The following is an 18,514-nucleotide window of genomic DNA, read 5'->3' on the forward strand; positions in this document are numbered from 1 at the left end:
CCAACCTCTTCAAGCCCAGGAGCGCAACGGCTCCAGGCACGAGGCATGCTGGGACCCAGAACTGTCCTCTGATGCTTTCTTATGTTATGACTCTTACTTATTTTTATTTATTTGAAAGGCAGAGATGAGAAACATCTCCCCTCCACTGGTTCATCCCCCAAAAGCCTCCAACAGCCAGGGCTGGACCAGGGGGAATCCAGGATCCAGGACCTCCACTTGGATCTCTTCACGCTGGCTAGAAACCCCAGCATCTGGGCATCACCTACAGCTTCCCAGGTGTAGTAGCAGGAAGCTGAATCAGAAGCACAGACCAGGTTGGACTCCAGCCAGGCACTCCAGCGTGGGACATGAATGCCCTAACTGGTATCTTCAGCCCAAGAATAAACGCCTGCCCTCATGGTTTGACCCTATCCATATCTATGCTGCTTAGCTTCTCAAGGCACCCATTTTGAATGGACCACCTGTTTCCTGCCAGGAGCCTGACTGGACATACACTAGTGATTTATTCAATTTTATTTTTAAAATGCTTTTATTTATTTGAAAGAGAAAGTTATACAGAGAGAGGAGAGGCAGAGATGAAGAGAGGTCTTCCATCTGCTGGTTCACCCAAGATGGCTGCAACGGCCAGAGCTAGGCTGATCCGAAGCCAGGAGCTTCTTCTGGGTCTCCTACACAGGTACAGGGGCCCACGGATTTGGGCCATCTTCTGCTGCTTTCCTAGGCCACAGCAGAGAGCTGGATCAGAACCAGAGCAGCCAGGTCTCAAACTAACGCCCATACAGGATGTTGGCACTGAAGAGGGTGGCTGGTTACCCGCCACACCACAGTGCCCGCCCCATTTTAAAAAATATTTGAAAGGCAGAGGAGGGACAGAAACAGAGAACAGAGGTAGATCTTCCATCCACTTGTTCACTCTCCAAATGCCTGCAACAGCCAGGGCTGGGAGGCAGGCAAAGCCAGGAGCCCGGAACTCAATTCACATCTCCCTTGTGCAAGGCACTGACGGAAGTGCTTGGGACATCTGCTGCCTCCAGGGAGTGCATTAGCACGAAGCTGGAATTGGGAGCTCAGGCAGGACTCAAACCCAGACACTAATATGGAATGTGGGTGTCCCAAGTAACATCTTAATTGCTGGATCAAATATCCACCCCGACTTGTGGATATTGTAAACCACAAATACTCAGATCACATCAAATTTGAGGTGCTCACCCATTCAATTCTAATCTACAATCCTAAGAACTTGAAGTCCTATTTCCTACTGTATTTGCAGCAAATATCAGTCTGCAGAGGCATTCAAATATCAACATAATGATTATCAATACTCAGAAGAAAGCATTTTTTTAAAGTAGAAAAACATTGTTTTTTTAAAACAAATTCTATCTACTTGAAAGACACAGAGAACAAAGATCTTCCATTCACTTGTTCACTCCCCAAATGGCTGCAACAGCCAGGGCAGGGCCAGGCCAAAGCCAGGAGCCAGGAACTGCATGCTGGTCTCCCACAGGGGTGGCAGCGGCCCAAGTACTTGGACCATCTTCCACTGGTTTCCCAGGCCGTTTGGCAGAGAGCTGAGCAGCCAGAACTTGAACTGGTGGCTCCAGTATGGGGTGCTGGGGTTATTAGTGGAAACTGAACCCACTGTGCCATGCCAGCCCACAGAAAGCTCTCCAATACAAGGGAACTCACTCCTCCAAGGGAGGAATCCACCACCATTCAGGGAAAAACCCTTAGTCTACTTAACGACACCATTTTGAATCCATATTACTTTTTAAATAACTTACTCATTTATCTATAAGGCAGAGTTAGGAGAGAGGAAAAGACAGATCATTTTGCCTTACACTTAAATCCGGGTACCGTGTATTTCACAAGGTGCCTTATTTGGCATTCTACTCAGCTTGCCCCAGTAACATCAAAGTAAGATCTGTGACATCTATAAATCCAATTTCTTCATTTATAAAATGGGGATGGAGAACATCCATTTCCATCTCTAATCAGAGCATTCGGGAAAATTATTCTTTGCTTTCAAGACAGTCACTATAAATTACCATTGAGACCCTCACCTGGGTCAATTTTAGATTTTACTTTGCCTTTCAAATAAATAAATAAATAAATCTCTAACAGAGTCGAGAGAGGGAGAAAAAGAAAATGAGCTTCGATCTGCTGGCTTACTCCCCAAAATGCCTGCAATGCCCAGGGGTGGGTCAGACTAAAGCCAGGAGCTTCATCCAGGTCTCCCACGCGGGTGCAGGGGCCCAAGCACTTGGGCCATCTTCTACTGCTTTCCCAGGCCATTACCAGGGAGGTGGATCAGAAGTGGAGCAGCCGGGACTAGATGGTGCCAGTGTTGGCTTCTTTATTTTTAAAAAAGTATTTATTTGAAAAGGCAGACAGAAAGATGTATGTATTTATTTGAAAGGCAGTTAGAGAGAAGGATTTGGTTCACACCCCAAATGGCTGCCACATCTAAGACTGAGCTAAGCCAAAGCCAGGAGCCAGGAACTTTATTCCAGGTATCCCACATGGGTAGCTGGAATACTCGGGCCATCCTCTGCTGCCTTCCCAGGGTGGGCGCCAGTTTGAGTCCCGGCTGCTCCACTTCCAATCCAGCTCTCTGCTGTGTCCTGGGAGGGCGGTGAAAGATGGCCCAAGTGCTTTGGCCCCTGCACTTGTGTGGGACACCTCGAGGAGGCTCCTGGCTCTGGATTGGCACAGCTCCAGCCACTGTGGCCATCTGGGGAGTGAACCAGCAGATGGAAGACCTCTCTCTCTGCCTCTCTGTCTTTCAAATAAATAAATAAATCTTTAAAAGATTTACTGAAGGGGCCAGGGCTGTGGCATAATGCATAAGCTACCGCCTGAAATTCCAGCATCCCATCTGGGCACTGGTTCGAGTCCCAGCTGCTCCACTGTTGATTAGCTCCCTGCTAACGCGCCTGGGAAAGCAGTGAAGATGGCCCAAGTCCTTAGGCCCCTGCTACCCATGTAGGAGACCTGGATGAAGCTCCTGGTTCATGGCTTCCGCCTGGCCCAGCCATGGCTGTTGCGGCCTTTTGGGGAGCAAACCAGCGGATGGAAGATCTCTATCTTTCCCCTTCTCTCCCTGTAAGTCTGTGTTTCAACTAAGTAACTCTAATTTCAAATAAGTTTTTAAAAGAGACTAAAGAGACAGTGAACTCCCATGTCCTGGTTCACTCCACAACTGCCTAGGAGCAGAAACTCAATCCAGATCTCCTCTGTGGGCAGCAGGAGTCCAGTTACCTCTCAGGGTTTGCACGAGTCAGGACTCAGCAGTCAGAAGCCAGAACTGGGTTTAGAACCTGCATACTCTGATGTGGGACACGGGCTTGTTAACCGGCATCTTTACTGCTAAACACTCACCCCCCAATTGTACATTTCTTTAGTAAGCTCTCATCTCAGTAAACACCATTTCCAGGGCAGGCCTCTGGCACAGTGCTACTAAAAGGGATGCTCGCACCCATTACCGAGTCTGCCCAGAACTCACACTGGCGGGGAACAGCCGAGGCTGCCATCAGTCCTGGAAGGAGGGAGTCCTCCGGACTCCCAAAGCACTGAATGGAACCCTGGGCGGTGGGGCCAAATGAGACCTGAGCTGCTGCTGCTCTGACCTCACAGGAGCAAGCCTCAAAAGGATCCTGGCACATGAATTGTATCCCAGAAAAAAAAGCACTTAAAATATTTAAAAGGACACCAGAACAATCTAGCACCAATCATGTAAAATTCATGATGTCGGTATCGAATCAAACCTAATACCAGGTAGGCATTTATTTAATAAAGCCAGAAAATGTGACTATAATGCCTAGGAAAAAACAATACAGTCTCAGAAAGACACAAATGATAGAATTAGAAAAGATATTTAAGTATTTCATATACCCATTTGTTCAGCATGGTAGAGAAAAACAATGAGCATGGTAAAAATAAGTATGTTTGATATTAAAAAGCAAATCAAAGTAATAACTAAATACACTTTAATGATTAAAAAGTACATTAGGGCCAGCGCTGTGGTGCAGTGGGTTAGAGACCCAGCCTGCATGTAGGCATCCCATATGGGCACTGGTTCAGGTCCTGGCTGCTCTACTCCGATCCAGCTCCCTGCTAATGCACCTGGGAAAAGCTTGGGCCCCTGCACCCGTGTGGGAGACCCAGAAGAAGTTCCTGGCTCCTGGCTTCAGATCAGCTCCAGCCTTTTTGGCCATCTGGGGAGTGAACCAACAGATGTAAGACCTCTCTATCTCCATGTATCCACCTCTCTGAGTAACTCAGTATTTCAAATAAATAACAAATCTTTAAAAAAAAAAAATACATAGGCCAGCACTGTGGTGCAGCAGGTAAAGCCGCCACCTGCAGTGTTGGAATCCCATATGGGTGTTGTTTTGAGTCCAGGCTACTCCACTTCCAATCCATCTCTCTGCTATAGCCTGGGAAAGCAGTGGTAGATGACCTAAATCCTTGGGCCCCTGCACTTGAGGGAGACCCAGAAGAAGCTCCTGGCTCCTGGCTTTGGATCGACCCAGCTCCGGCCATTGCAGCCATCTGGAGAGCGAACCAATGGATGGAAGACCTTTCTTGGTCTCATTGCCTCTGCCTCTCTAACTCTGCCTTTCAAATAAACAAATCTTTAAAAATTACATTGTCTGAAGTTAAAAGTATAATGGGTGGGATTAACAGCAAATTATAAAGAAAGGATTTGAAGATGAGGAAAAAGTTTTGAAAATAGTGGTGATGGTTATGTAACACATGCATGTGGTTAAGGCTATGTGAATTTCTTGAAAGTAAATTTTATGGCAAGTAGATTTCACTGCAATTTTTGAAAAATGGCAGAAATAGCAATAAAAAGGAACCACGTTGATACATGCGAATACACAGGTGAATCTCAAAATATTACAGTGAATGAAAGAATCCAAACCAGGGGCTGGTGCTGTGGCGCAGTGGGTTAAAGCCCTGGCCTAAAGTGCCAGCATCCCATATGGGTGCTGATTTGAGTCCCGGCTGCTCCACTTCCGATCCAGCTCTCTGCTGTGGCCTGAGGAAGCAGTAGAGGATGGCCTAAGTGCTTGGGCCCCTGCACCCATGTGGGAAACCTGGAAGAAGCTCCTGGCTCCGGATCGGCGCAGCTCCGGCCATTGCGGCCATCTGGGGAGTGGGACAGCAGATAGAAGATCTTTCTTCTCTCTCTCTCTGCCTCTCCTCTCTGTAACTCTTTCAAGTAAATAAATCTTAAAAATCCAAACCAAAGAACTCTGATTTTATTTATATAAAATACAGAAAAGCAGATTAGGGACTGAGTGGTGAGGGTGGGAGGGCTGGCAAAGCGGCCCCAGGAAACTTTCTGGGGTGCTTATATGCTCGTTATTCTGACTGTGGCGATGGTTTTGTGGGTCACAAAGAGGATGTTTTTTGTTTGTGTTTTTAAAGATTTGAAAGACAGTTACAGAGTGGCAGAGGCAGAGAGAGAGAATCTTCCATCCACTGGTTCACTACCAGATGGCCTCAACGGCCAGAGCTGCACCAATCCGAAGCCAGGAACCTCTTGGGGTCTCCCATGTGGGTGCAGGGGCCCAAGGACTTGGGCCATTTTCCACTGCTTTCCCAGGCCATAGCAGAGAGTGGATTGGAAGTGGAGCAGCCATGATGAACCGGTGTCCATATGGGATGCCAGCACTGCTGGCAGCAGCTTTACTCACTACATCACAGTGCTGGCCCCATAAGTAATTTTTTTTGACAGGCAGAGTGGACAATGAGAAAGAGAGAAAGGTCTTCCTTTTGCCACTGGTTCACCCTCCAATGGCCGCCGCTGCCGGTGTGCTGCGGCCGACGCACCGCGCTGATCCGATGGCAGGAGCCAGGAGCCAGGTGCTTTTCCTGGTCTCCCATGGGGTGCAGGGCCCAAGCACTTGGGCCATCCTCCACTGCACTCCCTGGCCACAGCAGAGAGCTGGCCTGGAAGAGGGGCAACTGGGACAGAATCCGGCACCCTGACCGGGACTAGAACCCGGGGTGCCGGCGCCACAGGCGGAGGATTAGCCTAGTGAGCTGCGGCGTCGGCCGCATAAGTACATATTTTTAAATATAGTATAATGTAACTTGAAAGCAGACTGTGATAAATTGAAAATATGGCATAATCCCCAAAGCAACCACTAAAAAAAATGAAGGAAATAAAGAAAAATGGAATCATGAAAATAATTTATTCAGGGGCAGGCATTTGGCACAGCAGTCAAGCTGCCACCTGGGACCACAGCATCTCATACTGGAGTGCCCGGTTCCCGTCCTGGTTCCCCACTTCTGATCTAGCTTCCTGTTGATGCACACCCTGGGAGGCAGCAGGTGATGGCTCAGGAACCTGGATCCCTGCCACCCACGTGGGATACTCAGATTGCGCTCTGGGCTCCTGTCTTTGGCCTGACCTAGTCCTGGTTGTTGTGAGCATTTAAGTAGTAAGAGGGTGATCTTCCATCCTCTCACTATCTCTTTCAAATAAATTGAAAATCTATCAAAAGAAATACAGGAAAAGTAGATCAAAAGGGGTAAATAGAAAACAGCAATTTGGTAGATTATTTATTCATATATTTGAAAGGCAGAGTGACAGAGAGCAGAGATATGAGAGAGAAACAGCTATCTTTGATCTGCTTGTTCACTCCCCAAATGGCCACAACAACCAGGTCAGAGCCTGACCAAAGCCAAGAGACAAGAGCTCCATCCTGGTCTCACACATGGATGGCAAGGGCTCAAGTACTTACTCCATCTTCTGCTGCTTTCCCAGGTGCTTAGCAGGAAGCTGGCCTGGAAACGGGCAGCTGAGGACTCAATCCAGCACTCTGACAGCGATGCTGGCAGCAGCATAACCACAGGACGGCCACATCTGGTAGGCCTAAACCCAATCATACCAACCAGCACATTAAATACCTTTATAAATTAAAATTAAATGCCTAGTTAAGATACAGGTTCAGATAGATAAAAAAAAGCAAGACGACACAAAACACTTCAAGAAACCCAGAGATAGGACAGAGATGCCATGTTAACACTAAATCAAAGGAAACCTAGAGTGGTTTATAGTAGCAAAATATTTTTTTTTTAATCATGCGTATAGACATACTTATTTGAGATAGAACTCCCATTTCCTGGTTCACTCCCCAACACCCACAAAGGCTGGGTCTGAGCCAGGCTGAAGCCGGGAGCTGAGAATACAGCCCAGGTCTCCCATGTGGGTGGCCGGGAGTCCAGTGGCTTGAGCCTTCACTGCTGCCTCCCACGGTTGGCATCGTCAGGAAGCTGCAGTCAGGCGCCTCACCCCTCAAAGCCAGGAACTCCAGTATGGGACACGGATGTTTCAACTGGCCTCTTGAACCCCTTTGCTAAATGCCCAACCCAAGGAGAGTTAAAGAAGTTTGCCACGGAAAAGAGGGTCATTTTATAATGCTAAAGGGGTTCATCCAACAGCAAGCCTAATAGTTCTAAGTACTTATGCATTTTATCTGTAGCTTTAAGATGCAGGACTTGAAAACATGCAAAGCAAACACTGGCAGAACTGCAGGGAGACAGAGAATCCACCATCAGTTAAAGATCTGAACATTCGCCTCTCAGTTACTGACAGGACAAGCAGGATCAGAAAGGATCTAGGTGATGTAGACACTGTCAACACGGACCTGACGTTTCTAGAACACTCTGCCCAACAGCAGCACAATACACTCTTCTCATGTGTACAGGGGCCATTTACTAAAATAGACCACACTGTCCACTGACCGGAAGTATCAGAAAATTTCAAAGATATGCTTTCTGAATACTAGAATTAACTCAAATCTGTAACAGCAGATATCTACAAAATTCAAATATTTAGAAACTGGTAACATGGCATACTAAAAGGTCTTTTCTAAATGTTTACTGATCGCTTTTCCTCTGTTTGAAAGGCAGAGTGACACAGAGAGGGCAATCTTCCCTCCCCTGGTTCACTCCCCAAATGCCCACCAACAGCTGGGCCTGGGTCAGGCTGAAGCCAGAGGCACAGAACTCTACCTGGGTCTCCCACAGGGATGGCAGGGGTCCAAGAACTTGGGTCACCACCTGCTGCCTCCCAGACGCAGGAGCCAGGACTCACCAGGCACTCCAATACGGGGTGCACGCATCCCAGGTGGCAGCCTAACCCACTGCACCACCACTCCTGTCCCTGAAGTCTCGAATGGAATGGAAACAAAAGCACATCCAAAACGTGTGGCGCTTAAGAAACCTAGAAGCCAAAAGTTAAACTTCAAAGAGAAGTTTAAAAGGTCTAAGGATTAATGATTGTCTATAAAATTCTTCCTGAAAACAGAAAGGGAAAAAACACTTTCCAACTCATTTCGTCAGGCCAGCATTGCCCTCATGCCAAAAGCAAAGACAAAAGAAACCACAGCTCAGTACTCCTCAGGAATGCAGACACAAACATCCTTTTAAAAATGTTGAAATCAGCTACCTAAGCACCTTGGAAAATCAAATACCAAATCAAGCAATAAACTAAATAGAAAATAATGTATACAGAAAATCAGTGATAACTAGAAGTTGGATTTTTTGAGCAGAACAATTAAAGTGATAAACTGTTAGCCAGAAAAAGCTAAGCAACTGATGTCCACAACCAGGAAAGAGAACAAGGATATCACCGCTGATACGATATTAAAAGGATAAAGGAATATTAGGAACTTTATGCCAACAAATCTGACAACACACGAAGTGGAAACTCCTTGAACATGCTACCAAAGTTCAAAAAGACAGGAACAGAAAAGTGAAATAGGCAGGCAAAATGGCCACATCATGATCAAGATAATTTTTTAAATTTTTTACCAGGCAGAGTTAGACAGTGAGAGACACAGAGATATAGACAGTGAGAGAGAGACAGAAAGGTCTTCCTTCTGTTGGTTCATTCCCCTAATGGCCGCTACAGCCGGCGCTGCACTGATCCAAAGCCAGGAGCCAGGTGCTTCCTCCAGGTCTCCCATGCGGGTGCAAGGACCCCAAGCACTTGGGCCATCCTCCACTGCCTTCCTGGGCCACAGCACAGAGCTGGACTGGAAGAGGAGTAACCCGGACTTGTACCTGATGCCCCAGGCAGAGGATTAGCCAAATGAGCCACGGCGCCAGCTGATCAAGATAATTTTTAAAAGATTTCAAAAGAACAGCAAGAGTGGCCTGGGAAGGCAGTGGAGGATGGCCCAAGTGCTTGGGCCCTGTACCCGCATGGGAGACCTGGAGGAAGCACCTGGCTCCTGGCTTCGGATCGGTGCAGCGCCGGCCGTGGTGGCCATTTGGGGGGGGTGAACCAACTGAAGGAAGACCTTTCTCTCTCTCACTGTCTAACTCTGCCTGTCAAAATAAATTTTAAAAATAAAAAAATCAAAGGCACAGCAAGAGAGAAATAGAGGGAGGAGCAGGTGCTGTAGTGTGGCAGGTAAAGCCACCGCCTGTGGTGCCAGCATCCCATATGGGCGCCAGTTTGAGTCCCAGCTGTTCCACTTCCAATTCAGCTCTGCTTTGGCCTGGGAAAGCAGTAGAACATGGCCCAAGTCCTTGGGCTCCTGCATCTGCATGGGAAACCTGGAAGAAGCGCCTGGCTCCTGGCTTCGGTTCGGCACAGCTCTGGCTGTTGTGGTCATCTGGGGAGTGAACTACTGGATGGAAGACCTCTCTGTGTAACTCTTTCAAATAAATAAATCAGGGCTGGTGCCATGGCGCAGCAGGTTAAAGCTCTGGCCTGAAGTGTTGGCATCCCATATGGGCGAAGATTCTAGTCCCAGCTGCTCCTCTTCCAATCCAGCTCTCTGCTGTTGTCTGGGAAAGCAGTAGAAGATGGCCCAAGTCCTTGGGCCCCTGCACCCATGTGGGAGACCCAGAAGAAGCTCCTGGCTTTGGATCTGCACAGCTCCGGCGGTTGCGGCCATTAGGGAGTGAACCAGCAGATGGAAGACCTCTCTGTCTCTACCTCTCCCTGTAACTCTTTCAAATAAATAAAATAAATCTTTAAAAATAAATAAAGCTTTAAAAAGGAGAGGAGGTAGAGACAGATTTGCCATCTGCTGGGTCATACCCCAAATACCTATAACAGCTCAGGCTGAGCTAAGCTAAAGATGAGCCAAGAACTCCATCTGGGTCTCCCACCTGGGTGGCAGGGACCCAAGGACTTGGGCCATCATCTGCTACCTTCCCAGACACATCAGCTGGGGCTGGATTGGAAGCAGAATAGTCAGAACTTAACTGGCACCCCAATATGGGCTCTTCAGCTGCAGTTAACCCACTGTGACACAGCACTTTCCCAGATATAGAAAAATTTTACAAGTTTTTTAATTTGACTTGACTTTAATTTGACTTTATCTCTGACTTGAAAGTCAGAGAGATAGAGTGAGAGATTGGCTGGCACTGCGGCACACTAGGCTAATCCTCCTCCTGCGGTGCTGGCACCCCGGGTTCTAGTCTTAGTTGGGGCACCGGATCCTGTCCCGGCTGCTCCTCTTCCAGTCCAGCTCTCTGCCGTGGCCCGGGAAGGCAGTGGAGGATGGCCCAAATGCTTGGGCCCTGCACCCACATGGGAGACAGGGAGGAAGCACCTGGCTCCTGGCTTCAGATCAGCACAGTGCGCCAGCTGTAGTGGCCATTTGAGGGTGAACCAATGGAAGGAAGACCTTTCTCTCTGTCTCTCTGTCTAACTCTGCCTGTCAAAAAAAAAGTGAGAGGGAGATCTTCCATCTGCTGGTTCACTCAAATGGCTGCAATGGCCAGGACTGGACCAGACCAAAGCCAGGAGCCAGGAGACTTTTCCAGGTCTCCCACATGGGTATTAGGAGCCCAAGAACTTGGGTCATCCTCTGCTGCTTTCCAGGTGCATTAGCAGGGAGCTAATCAGCAATGGAGCAGCTGGGACTGGAACCGGCACCTGTACACAAGGCCAGCAACATGATCTAGGTAATTTTAGATGAGCGCACATGTGGGGACTTCAAAAGTTCATGGGAAATGAATTTAAATATAAAGCAAATTTTCCATGAATTTGAGGCCCACTCATATTCTTTTCCCATCACACAATGATCACATTTGAGTTCAGAAATCTGAGCTACTTTGAATTGTTTCTAATTTCCTAACCCATGAGGCAGGCATTCGATGCAGTGGCTAAGATACCAGTCAGGGGACGGGCATTGTGGTACAGCAGTTTGAGCTGATGCTTCAGACCCCTGCATCCCATATCCGAGTGTGCGGATGGAGTCCCACCTCTGCTTCTGATCCAGCCTCCTATGTGCAGTCCGGGAGACAGCAGGTGCTGGTTCTAATACTTGGGTCCCTGCCAAGCACTTGGGTTCAAGTGTGGTGGAATGAGAGGGCCATGCCAAGGTGGCCACTGGCAAGCGAGCATTAGTTACTCAGGAATGGCTTTGGAAACTGCCTGGCAACAGGCTGTGATTGGATGGCTTTGGAAACTGCCTGGCAACAGGCTATGACTGGATGGGGCATAGGCCGCCCCTTGACCAGATTGGCTGGTCTTGGCTATATAAGATGTAGTTTCAACAGAAATAAACGAGTCTGCCAGGCGAGCCTGCTTTCACCCGACTCCCCGGGTCTGTGTGGTGACTCCCCGCCTCTTGCCCCCACCACGCTGTTCCTCTCAGAAAGGAATCCACTGCAACATTGTTGAGAAATCAACAGCAACATTCAAGGACTTAGTTCTTCCTTGTGGGAGACCCACATAGAGTTCCTGGCTCCTGGATTTGGCCTGGCCCAGCCCTGGATTCTGCAGGCTTTTGGGGAGTCAATCAGAAGATGAAAAATCTGTCACTGGGGCCGGCGCTGAGCATAGCAGGTAAAGCCCCTCCTGCAGTGCCGGCATCCCATATAGGTGCTAGTGCTAGTCCCGGTTGCTCCACTTCCGATCCAGCTCTCTGCTGAGGCCTGGGAAAGCAGAAGATGGCCCAAGTCCTTGGGCCCCTGCACCCACTGGAGACCCAGAAGCAGCTCCTGGCTTTGGATCAGTGCAGCTCTGGTGGTTGCGGCCAATTGGGGAGTGAACCAGTGGATGGAAGACCTCTCTCTCTCTGCCTCTCCTCTGTGTAACTCTGACTTTCAAATAAATATTAAAAAAATCTGTCACTGTGCCTTTCAAAAAGAAAAAGAAGTTGGTGCCAGTGTTGTGGTGTAGTGGTAAAGATGCTGCCCGAGATGCTGGCATCTGGTAAAGGCGTTGGTTCATATCTCAGATGCTCCACTTCCAATCCAGCTCCCTGCTAACGTGCCTGGTGAAGCAGCAGCAGATGGCCCAAGTGCTTGGGCCCCTGCACCCACATGGGAAATCCAGGTGAAGCTCCTGGCTTCAGCCTGGCCATCGCTGCCATCTGGAGAGTGAACCAACAGATGGAAGATACCTACCTGTCTCTCCCCCTCTATAACCCTGCCTTTTAAATAAAAATATATTTTAACAAAAGAAAAAGATGCCAGTTAGAATGTCCTAGCATACTGGAGTACCTGGCTTCAGTAATCCAGCTCAATTCTAGCTTCCTTCTAATGCAGACCCTGGGAAGAAGCAGTGATGGCTCTCGTAGTTGGATTTCTTTTAATTTTTTTTTTATTTGACAGGTAGAGTTATAGACAGTGAGAGACAGAGAAAGGTCTTCCTTCCACTGGTTCACCCCACTATTGGCTGCTATGGCCGGCACACTGCGCCGATCTGAAGCCAGGAGCCAGGTGCTTCTTCCTGGTCTCCCATGTGGGTGCAGGGCCCAAGCATTTGGGCCATCCTCCACTGCCTTTCCAGGCCACAGCAGACAACTGGACTGGAAGAGGAACAACCGGGACTAGAACCCGGTGCCCATATGGGATGCCAGCGCTGCAGGTGGAGGATTAACAAAGTGAGCCATGGCACCGGCCTTTTTTTTTTTGCTTAAATATTTATTTAAAAGGCAGAGTGACAGAGACACAGAAAGAAGGAGAGGCAGAGTGCAAGAGAGACTTTCCATCTGCTGGTTCCCTCAGCAAATTGCTGCACTAGTCAGGGCTAGCCTAGCCTGAAGCCAGGAGCCAGGAATTCCATCAGGGTCTCCCACAAGGAGGAACCAAGTCCTGGAACCCGGGATTCCCACATGGGTGGCAGGGGCTCAGGTACTTGGGCCGTCATCTGCTGCTCTCCCAGGCGCATCATCAGGGAGATATAATGGAAGCACAGCTGCCTTGACTCAAACTGGCTGAGTATGCGCCATTACAGGCATTTGGGGAGTGAATCAGCAAGATGGGAGCACGCTGAGTGTGTGTGCGCATGTGCACATCTCTCTCAAAGAAACAAAAATTACATAACTGCTAGGGGCCTCCGCTGTGGTGTAGAGGGTAAAGTCGCCACCTATGTCGCCAGCATCTCACGTGGGCACTGGTTAGAGTCCCAGATGCTCCACTTCCAATCCAGCTCCCTGATAATGTGACTTGGAAAGCAGCAGCAGGTGGCCCAAGTACTTGGATCCCTGAGCCCACCTGGAAGACTGAGAAGAAGCTCCTGGTTCTGGCCTGGCCCAGCCCTGGTCAATGTGACCATCTGGGGAGTGAACCAGCAAATGGAAGACCTCTCTCCCTCTGTAACTCTGCCTTTGAAATACATAAAATAAATCTTTGAAAATAACATAAAATAATTGCTTAAGCTAGCACTACAATCTCCTAGCTCTTAAGCACAACAGTGTGGAAACCTAGCATATTCTCCTTTTGTCCTTATCCTTAGCAATGGACGATCAGCACCTAAGTCTCTTCTGGCAGTCTAATTCTGACTCTAACCAACTTAGGGTACTGAGCCAAAAAAAATTTATATATATATGTATGTATGTATCTTTAGCTTTCAGCAGAGGTTGCTCTCAGGACAAAACTCTCCAGAGCTAATGAATTCTATAATGAGGTTCTGGGGTTCATGAAGTAGGATGTTTACCAATTTCCATGGCTAAGGTTTCCGGAACACAAATCACTTGAACACCAAGGACTGTCCAACACTGCCCAGAGATCAGCAGGAGTCCTTCCGGGTTATATTCACAGCAACTCACATTAGCAGGGATCTGGATGGGAAGTGGAGCAGCCAGGACTCAAACCAGCGCCCACATGGGATGCCAGCACCACAGGTGGAGACCTAATCTACGATGCCACAGCGCCAGCCGCTTCCTTCTCATTTTGAAACTCCCTTTCATCTGTGGGATAAGATTAGATATTTTACCTTCACATCTGGAATAACTTTCTTAGAAACCACCTCCACCCCTCCTCTGACCAGAAAAATGCTTCGAGGACAGTGATTTGACCAAGTACTTGCACTTGTGAAATCCTGATTGATGCATTTTAACTTGAGCAAACCATTACTGAACTGTCTCTCTCCTAAAGTTATTTAATCACAGGATTTTCTTCGTAAAGACAAAGCTTTTGCTCAAAATAACAAAAAATGGGAAAATGTTCTAATTTTTTTAAAAAAGACTTACAGAGATGGAGAGACAAAGATCTTCCATCCGCTGGCTCACTCCCCTTGGATGGCCAAAATGGCCAGAGCTGGGCTGATCCGAAGCCAGAAGCTTCTTCTGAGTCTCCCAAATGGGTGCAGGGCCCCAAGCACTTGGGCCATCTTCTACTGCTTTCCCAGGCACATTAGCAGGGAGCTTGATCGGAAGTGGAGCAGCTGGGACTCAAACCAGCGCCCATGAGATACCGGCACCACAGGTGGAGACTTAACCTACTACGCCACAGCGCCAGCCCCTTCTAATTTTTAAACTTCCTTTCATCTGTGGAAGGATTTTCTCTTCACACCTGGAATAACTTTCCTCTTAAAAAACCACCACCTGAGTGTCGAACCCTGCGTGTGTCCCTGTGTCACGTGAGTGCTTGCGGGACAGGTGGCCACGGGACGCAGGTGGGGGGCTGCTCGGACCAGTGACCATGTCCCTTGTGCTCCCCAGACCTAAACATACACCTTTGCTCTTTTACTAAGAGAATTTCTACTTACAGAAAAGTATTTTGAAAACACATACTTTACACGGCAATTTTGTATCCATTTAAACTAACCTTTGTATCAATAAAGCACTGTTGTTCAGATAAAACACCACCACCACAAGCCAGCAGGGGCCTGTGCTGTGTGGATGAGAATAAGAGAAGTCTCAAAACCGACTTTTTTCAGAAGAATACAGGGGTTAATCTGAGTTACAACAGAATTACATGTTTTTAATAAACCTGGAAGCTACCAAACTTTATACATTGCAGTTTGGGCAGAAATTGAGGCTGAAGGGGAAAGCGCTGTGGTGTAGCTAGTTAAGCAGCTGCCTGCGAGACCAGCGTCCCGTATGGGCGCTGGTTCGAGTCCCAGCTGCTCCACTTCCAATCCAGCTTCCTGCTAATGACCTTGGGAAAGCAGCAGAAGATGGCTCAAGTACTTGGTCCCCTGCACAAACATGGGAAACCCGGATGAAGCTCCTGGCTCCAGCCTGGCCCAGCCTTGGCTGTTGCAGCCGTTCTGGGAAGTGAAGCAGCGGATGGAAGATCTCTCTCTCTCTCACTCTGCCTTTCAAATCAATCTTAAAAATACGGAAATTAATTAGTTAAGGTTGAAATGACTGGTCTTTGGCTTTAGTTAACTGGGGCTACTGGGACCATGCAAAGTCCTTCCCAGGTGAACGGGAAGCAGAGCAGCCCGGCCTGGAATCAGGCCTGAGATATGGGATTTCCGCCCTGCGAGCTGGGGCTTGACCAGCTGGCTTCCCAGCCGGGATCTTAACCACGGCACCAAATGCCGGTCCCATTGAGGCAGCCTTCTGTGTAGACACTGGAAAAGAGCCAAATCCTCCAGCCATCGTGGGCAGGGTGAAAGACCTGTGAAACAGCCGTGCCTGGAACACAGCACTGCCGGAAAGGAAGAGACGCCCACGGGGCTATTTTAGCGCATTGTAAAAAGCCACACTGCATACTGCGAGCTACCTTTGGTGCAGGAAGGGTGCAAAACCTAACTATTCCCGTGCGCTGGGGTTTGCTTTTAAAAATCAATTGCAAGTCTAAACACATACAAACCCTATCTAGTGGAGGATGCGATCCCCAACACCTGGTTTTTATATCAAGTTTTAAACAGCGCCCATGTGGCAAGGAGCTCACAAGTACCATAAAGACTACACATAGAGATTTGTTTTTTAAGGGCAACATGTGTTGCGGCTGGAAAAGGCGTCTCACTCGTGCCGGGGGCGCTGCCCAAGGGCAGAGAGTGGGCCCCCGCCTGCTGCGTGGTCGCAGGGCGGACTGGACCCCCACGCTCAAAACACACAAGGCCTGCAGGGAAGAACCCACGCAGCAGCACCACGGCCCCGTGCCCCCCACCGCCTCGCCGCTGTCCACGGCCTCCTGCGGAGCTCCCAAGTCCCAGCAGCCCCGCTGGCGTCCACGCACCATGATGGTCGCTGCTCGCCGCACACCGCCTCCTCACCTCTGCTCGCTCCAACGCGTGTGGCGTGCGGGCGTGTGGCCCAACTGCAGAGCTCAAGTACTGCGTGCCGCGTCCGGACTGGCTCGCCGCTCGCTCAGCGGCCATTGGCTCTTTGACTGCTGGGGGCGGGGGTCGCAGGCCCGGCTCTCCATCGTGATTGGCCATCTTCCCTGCCCGGCAAAGCCATCCTTCTGATTGGCTGCCACTTTAGGCGGGAAGTTGGAGACGCTGCTTCGGCGTGAAGCGGCGGGGGCCGATGTGACCGAGGCCGGACCGAAGAGTCTGGTTTTTCTCTGCTGGGCGGAAGTTGAACGGCGACCGAGGCAGATTGGAGTGGTTGTTTCGGGGGAATGTGTACGGCACAGAGTGACTCAGGGCGAGGTGGAAGGCGGGAGACGCTGTCAGCCGCACCACCCACGCGCCTCGGTGAACGGACACAGAATCTGCAAGAAACATCCACCCTGTTTCGTGCCACTGATCTGAGGGGAAATCGACATAAAACACCTTAGGGGGCAGGCGTTTGGTGCAGTGGATAGGCACTCGCCCACCCCACCCCACCGTGGAGTGCCTGGGATTGAGTCCGCCTCCGCTTCCGGTCCTTCCTTGCTAATCCCACCCTGGGAGGCACCCAGGATGGCTCAGGTGCCTGTGGGAGAACCAGATTGAGCGTCTGGCTCCCACCTGGTCCTGCCCTGGCTGTTACAGGTATTTGAAGACTGAACCAAGAGCTCTTGATTCTCAAATAAATAAAAATTACTTACTAAAAAAGATGTATTTATTTATGTGAAAGGCAGAGTTAGAGGAAGAGATTTTCTGTCCTGGTTTACTCCCCCGAAGGACTGCAACTGCCAAGGCTGGGCCAGGCTGAAGCCAGGAGCGTTTGGGGTCTCCCACGTGGGTGGCGGGGACCCCAGTGCTTGGGCCATCTTCTGCTGCTTTCCCAGGTGCATTAGTAGGGGCCTGGATTGGCGGTGGAGCAGCTGGGTCTTGAATGGGTCCCTGTCTTTTTTTTTTTTTAAGATTTATGTTATTTATTTGAAAGAGTTAGAGAGGTAGAGTCAGAGAGAGAGAGAGAGGTCTTCCATCCGCTGATTCACTCCCCAAATGGCCGCAACAGCCAGAGCTGAGCTGATCTGAAGCCAGCAGCCAGGAGCTTCTTCCAGGTCTCTTGTGTGGGTGCAGGGGCCCAAGCACTTGGGCCGTCTTCTGTTGCTTTCCCAGGCCACAGCAGGGAGCTGGATCGGAAGTGGAGCAGCTAGGACTCGATCTGGCACCCATGTGAGATGCCAGCACTGCAGGCAGCGGCTTTACCCACCACACCACAGTGGCGCCCTCTCCCCTGTCTGCTCTTTTCTAAGTTGCTGCTTTTTTTTTTTTTCTAAGTTGGTTTTTAATAATGTCAAATCATCCAAATTCTTTCCTTTTCTCAGAGGCTTTTTACTACGACTGCTGTCTGGGCTGTAACTGTCTTTTATAGCTGTCAGTGCCAGTATGAGCTACCATCCAGGACTCATATATTCGTTTACAGGTTTGGGTGGCAAAGCTGTTGGAAACACAGTGTTCTTTTGTGTTTATTTTATTTTGTTTTTGTTTGAAAGGCCCAGAGAGAAACATTGACTGGTTCACTGCCCGAATGCTTGCAAGTACGAGGGCTGAGCCAGGTGGAAGCCAGGAGCCAGGAACTCAATCCAGGTCTCCCACCTGGGTAGTTGGAACCCAAGTACTTGAGCCTTCACTGGCTGCTTCCCATCCCAGGGTGCACATTAGCAGGAAGCTAAATTGAAAATAAAGTAACCAGGACTTGAACCCAGGGAGTCTGCTATGAGATGGAGGTATGCCAAGTGGCGTCTTAACTGCTGAGACAAATGCCCAACCCACAATCCACAGTGTTTAATTCATGTGCCATTCTGTTTCAATTGACAAGCTCATCACCTGGAGTAATTCCTGGCACTCAGCAAACCCCTCACAGTTAGTACCACCACTAGGCACCAACATTTTGGATTCAGCCTGAAAAAACTCAATAGAAAATCCCAGAAACAGTAAGTTTTAAATTGTGCACCATTTTTAGTATTCTGA

The 18,514-nt window shown here is 49.1% G+C and overlaps 1 protein-coding gene across 5 annotated transcripts in view; it reads right to left on the reverse strand.

Annotated features, from left to right (window-relative positions):
• The window catches only part of LOC100348709 (tubulin alpha-3 chain-like), a 26,186-nt gene extending 7,909 nt beyond the window's left edge, over positions 1-18,277 (reverse strand). Inside the window, exons 1-2 of one of the 5 annotated variants that reach the window (XM_089323472.1) lie at positions 16,402-16,547; positions 14,037-14,177 (exon numbers count right to left, since the gene is read on the reverse strand). Coding sequence is in view for 3 of the 5 variants with exons in the window: in XM_089323474.1 (XP_089179600.1) it covers positions 16,439-16,603 (165 nt within the window). In the remaining 2 variants the exon portion in view is untranslated. Of the gene's footprint in view, positions 1-14,036; positions 14,178-16,401 lie in introns of all 5 variants that reach the window. The other 4 variants (XM_089323473.1, XM_089323470.1, XM_089323471.1 and 1 more) reach the window with 4 other exon arrangements.
• Between the last annotated feature and the right edge of the window lie 237 nt (positions 18,278-18,514).

This window comes from Oryctolagus cuniculus, chromosome 21 (assembly GCF_051225735.1).
Source record: "Oryctolagus cuniculus isolate XC-2025 breed Fujian yellow rabbit chromosome 21, ASM5122573v1, whole genome shotgun sequence".
Lineage (NCBI taxonomy): Eukaryota > Metazoa > Chordata > Mammalia > Lagomorpha > Leporidae > Oryctolagus > Oryctolagus cuniculus.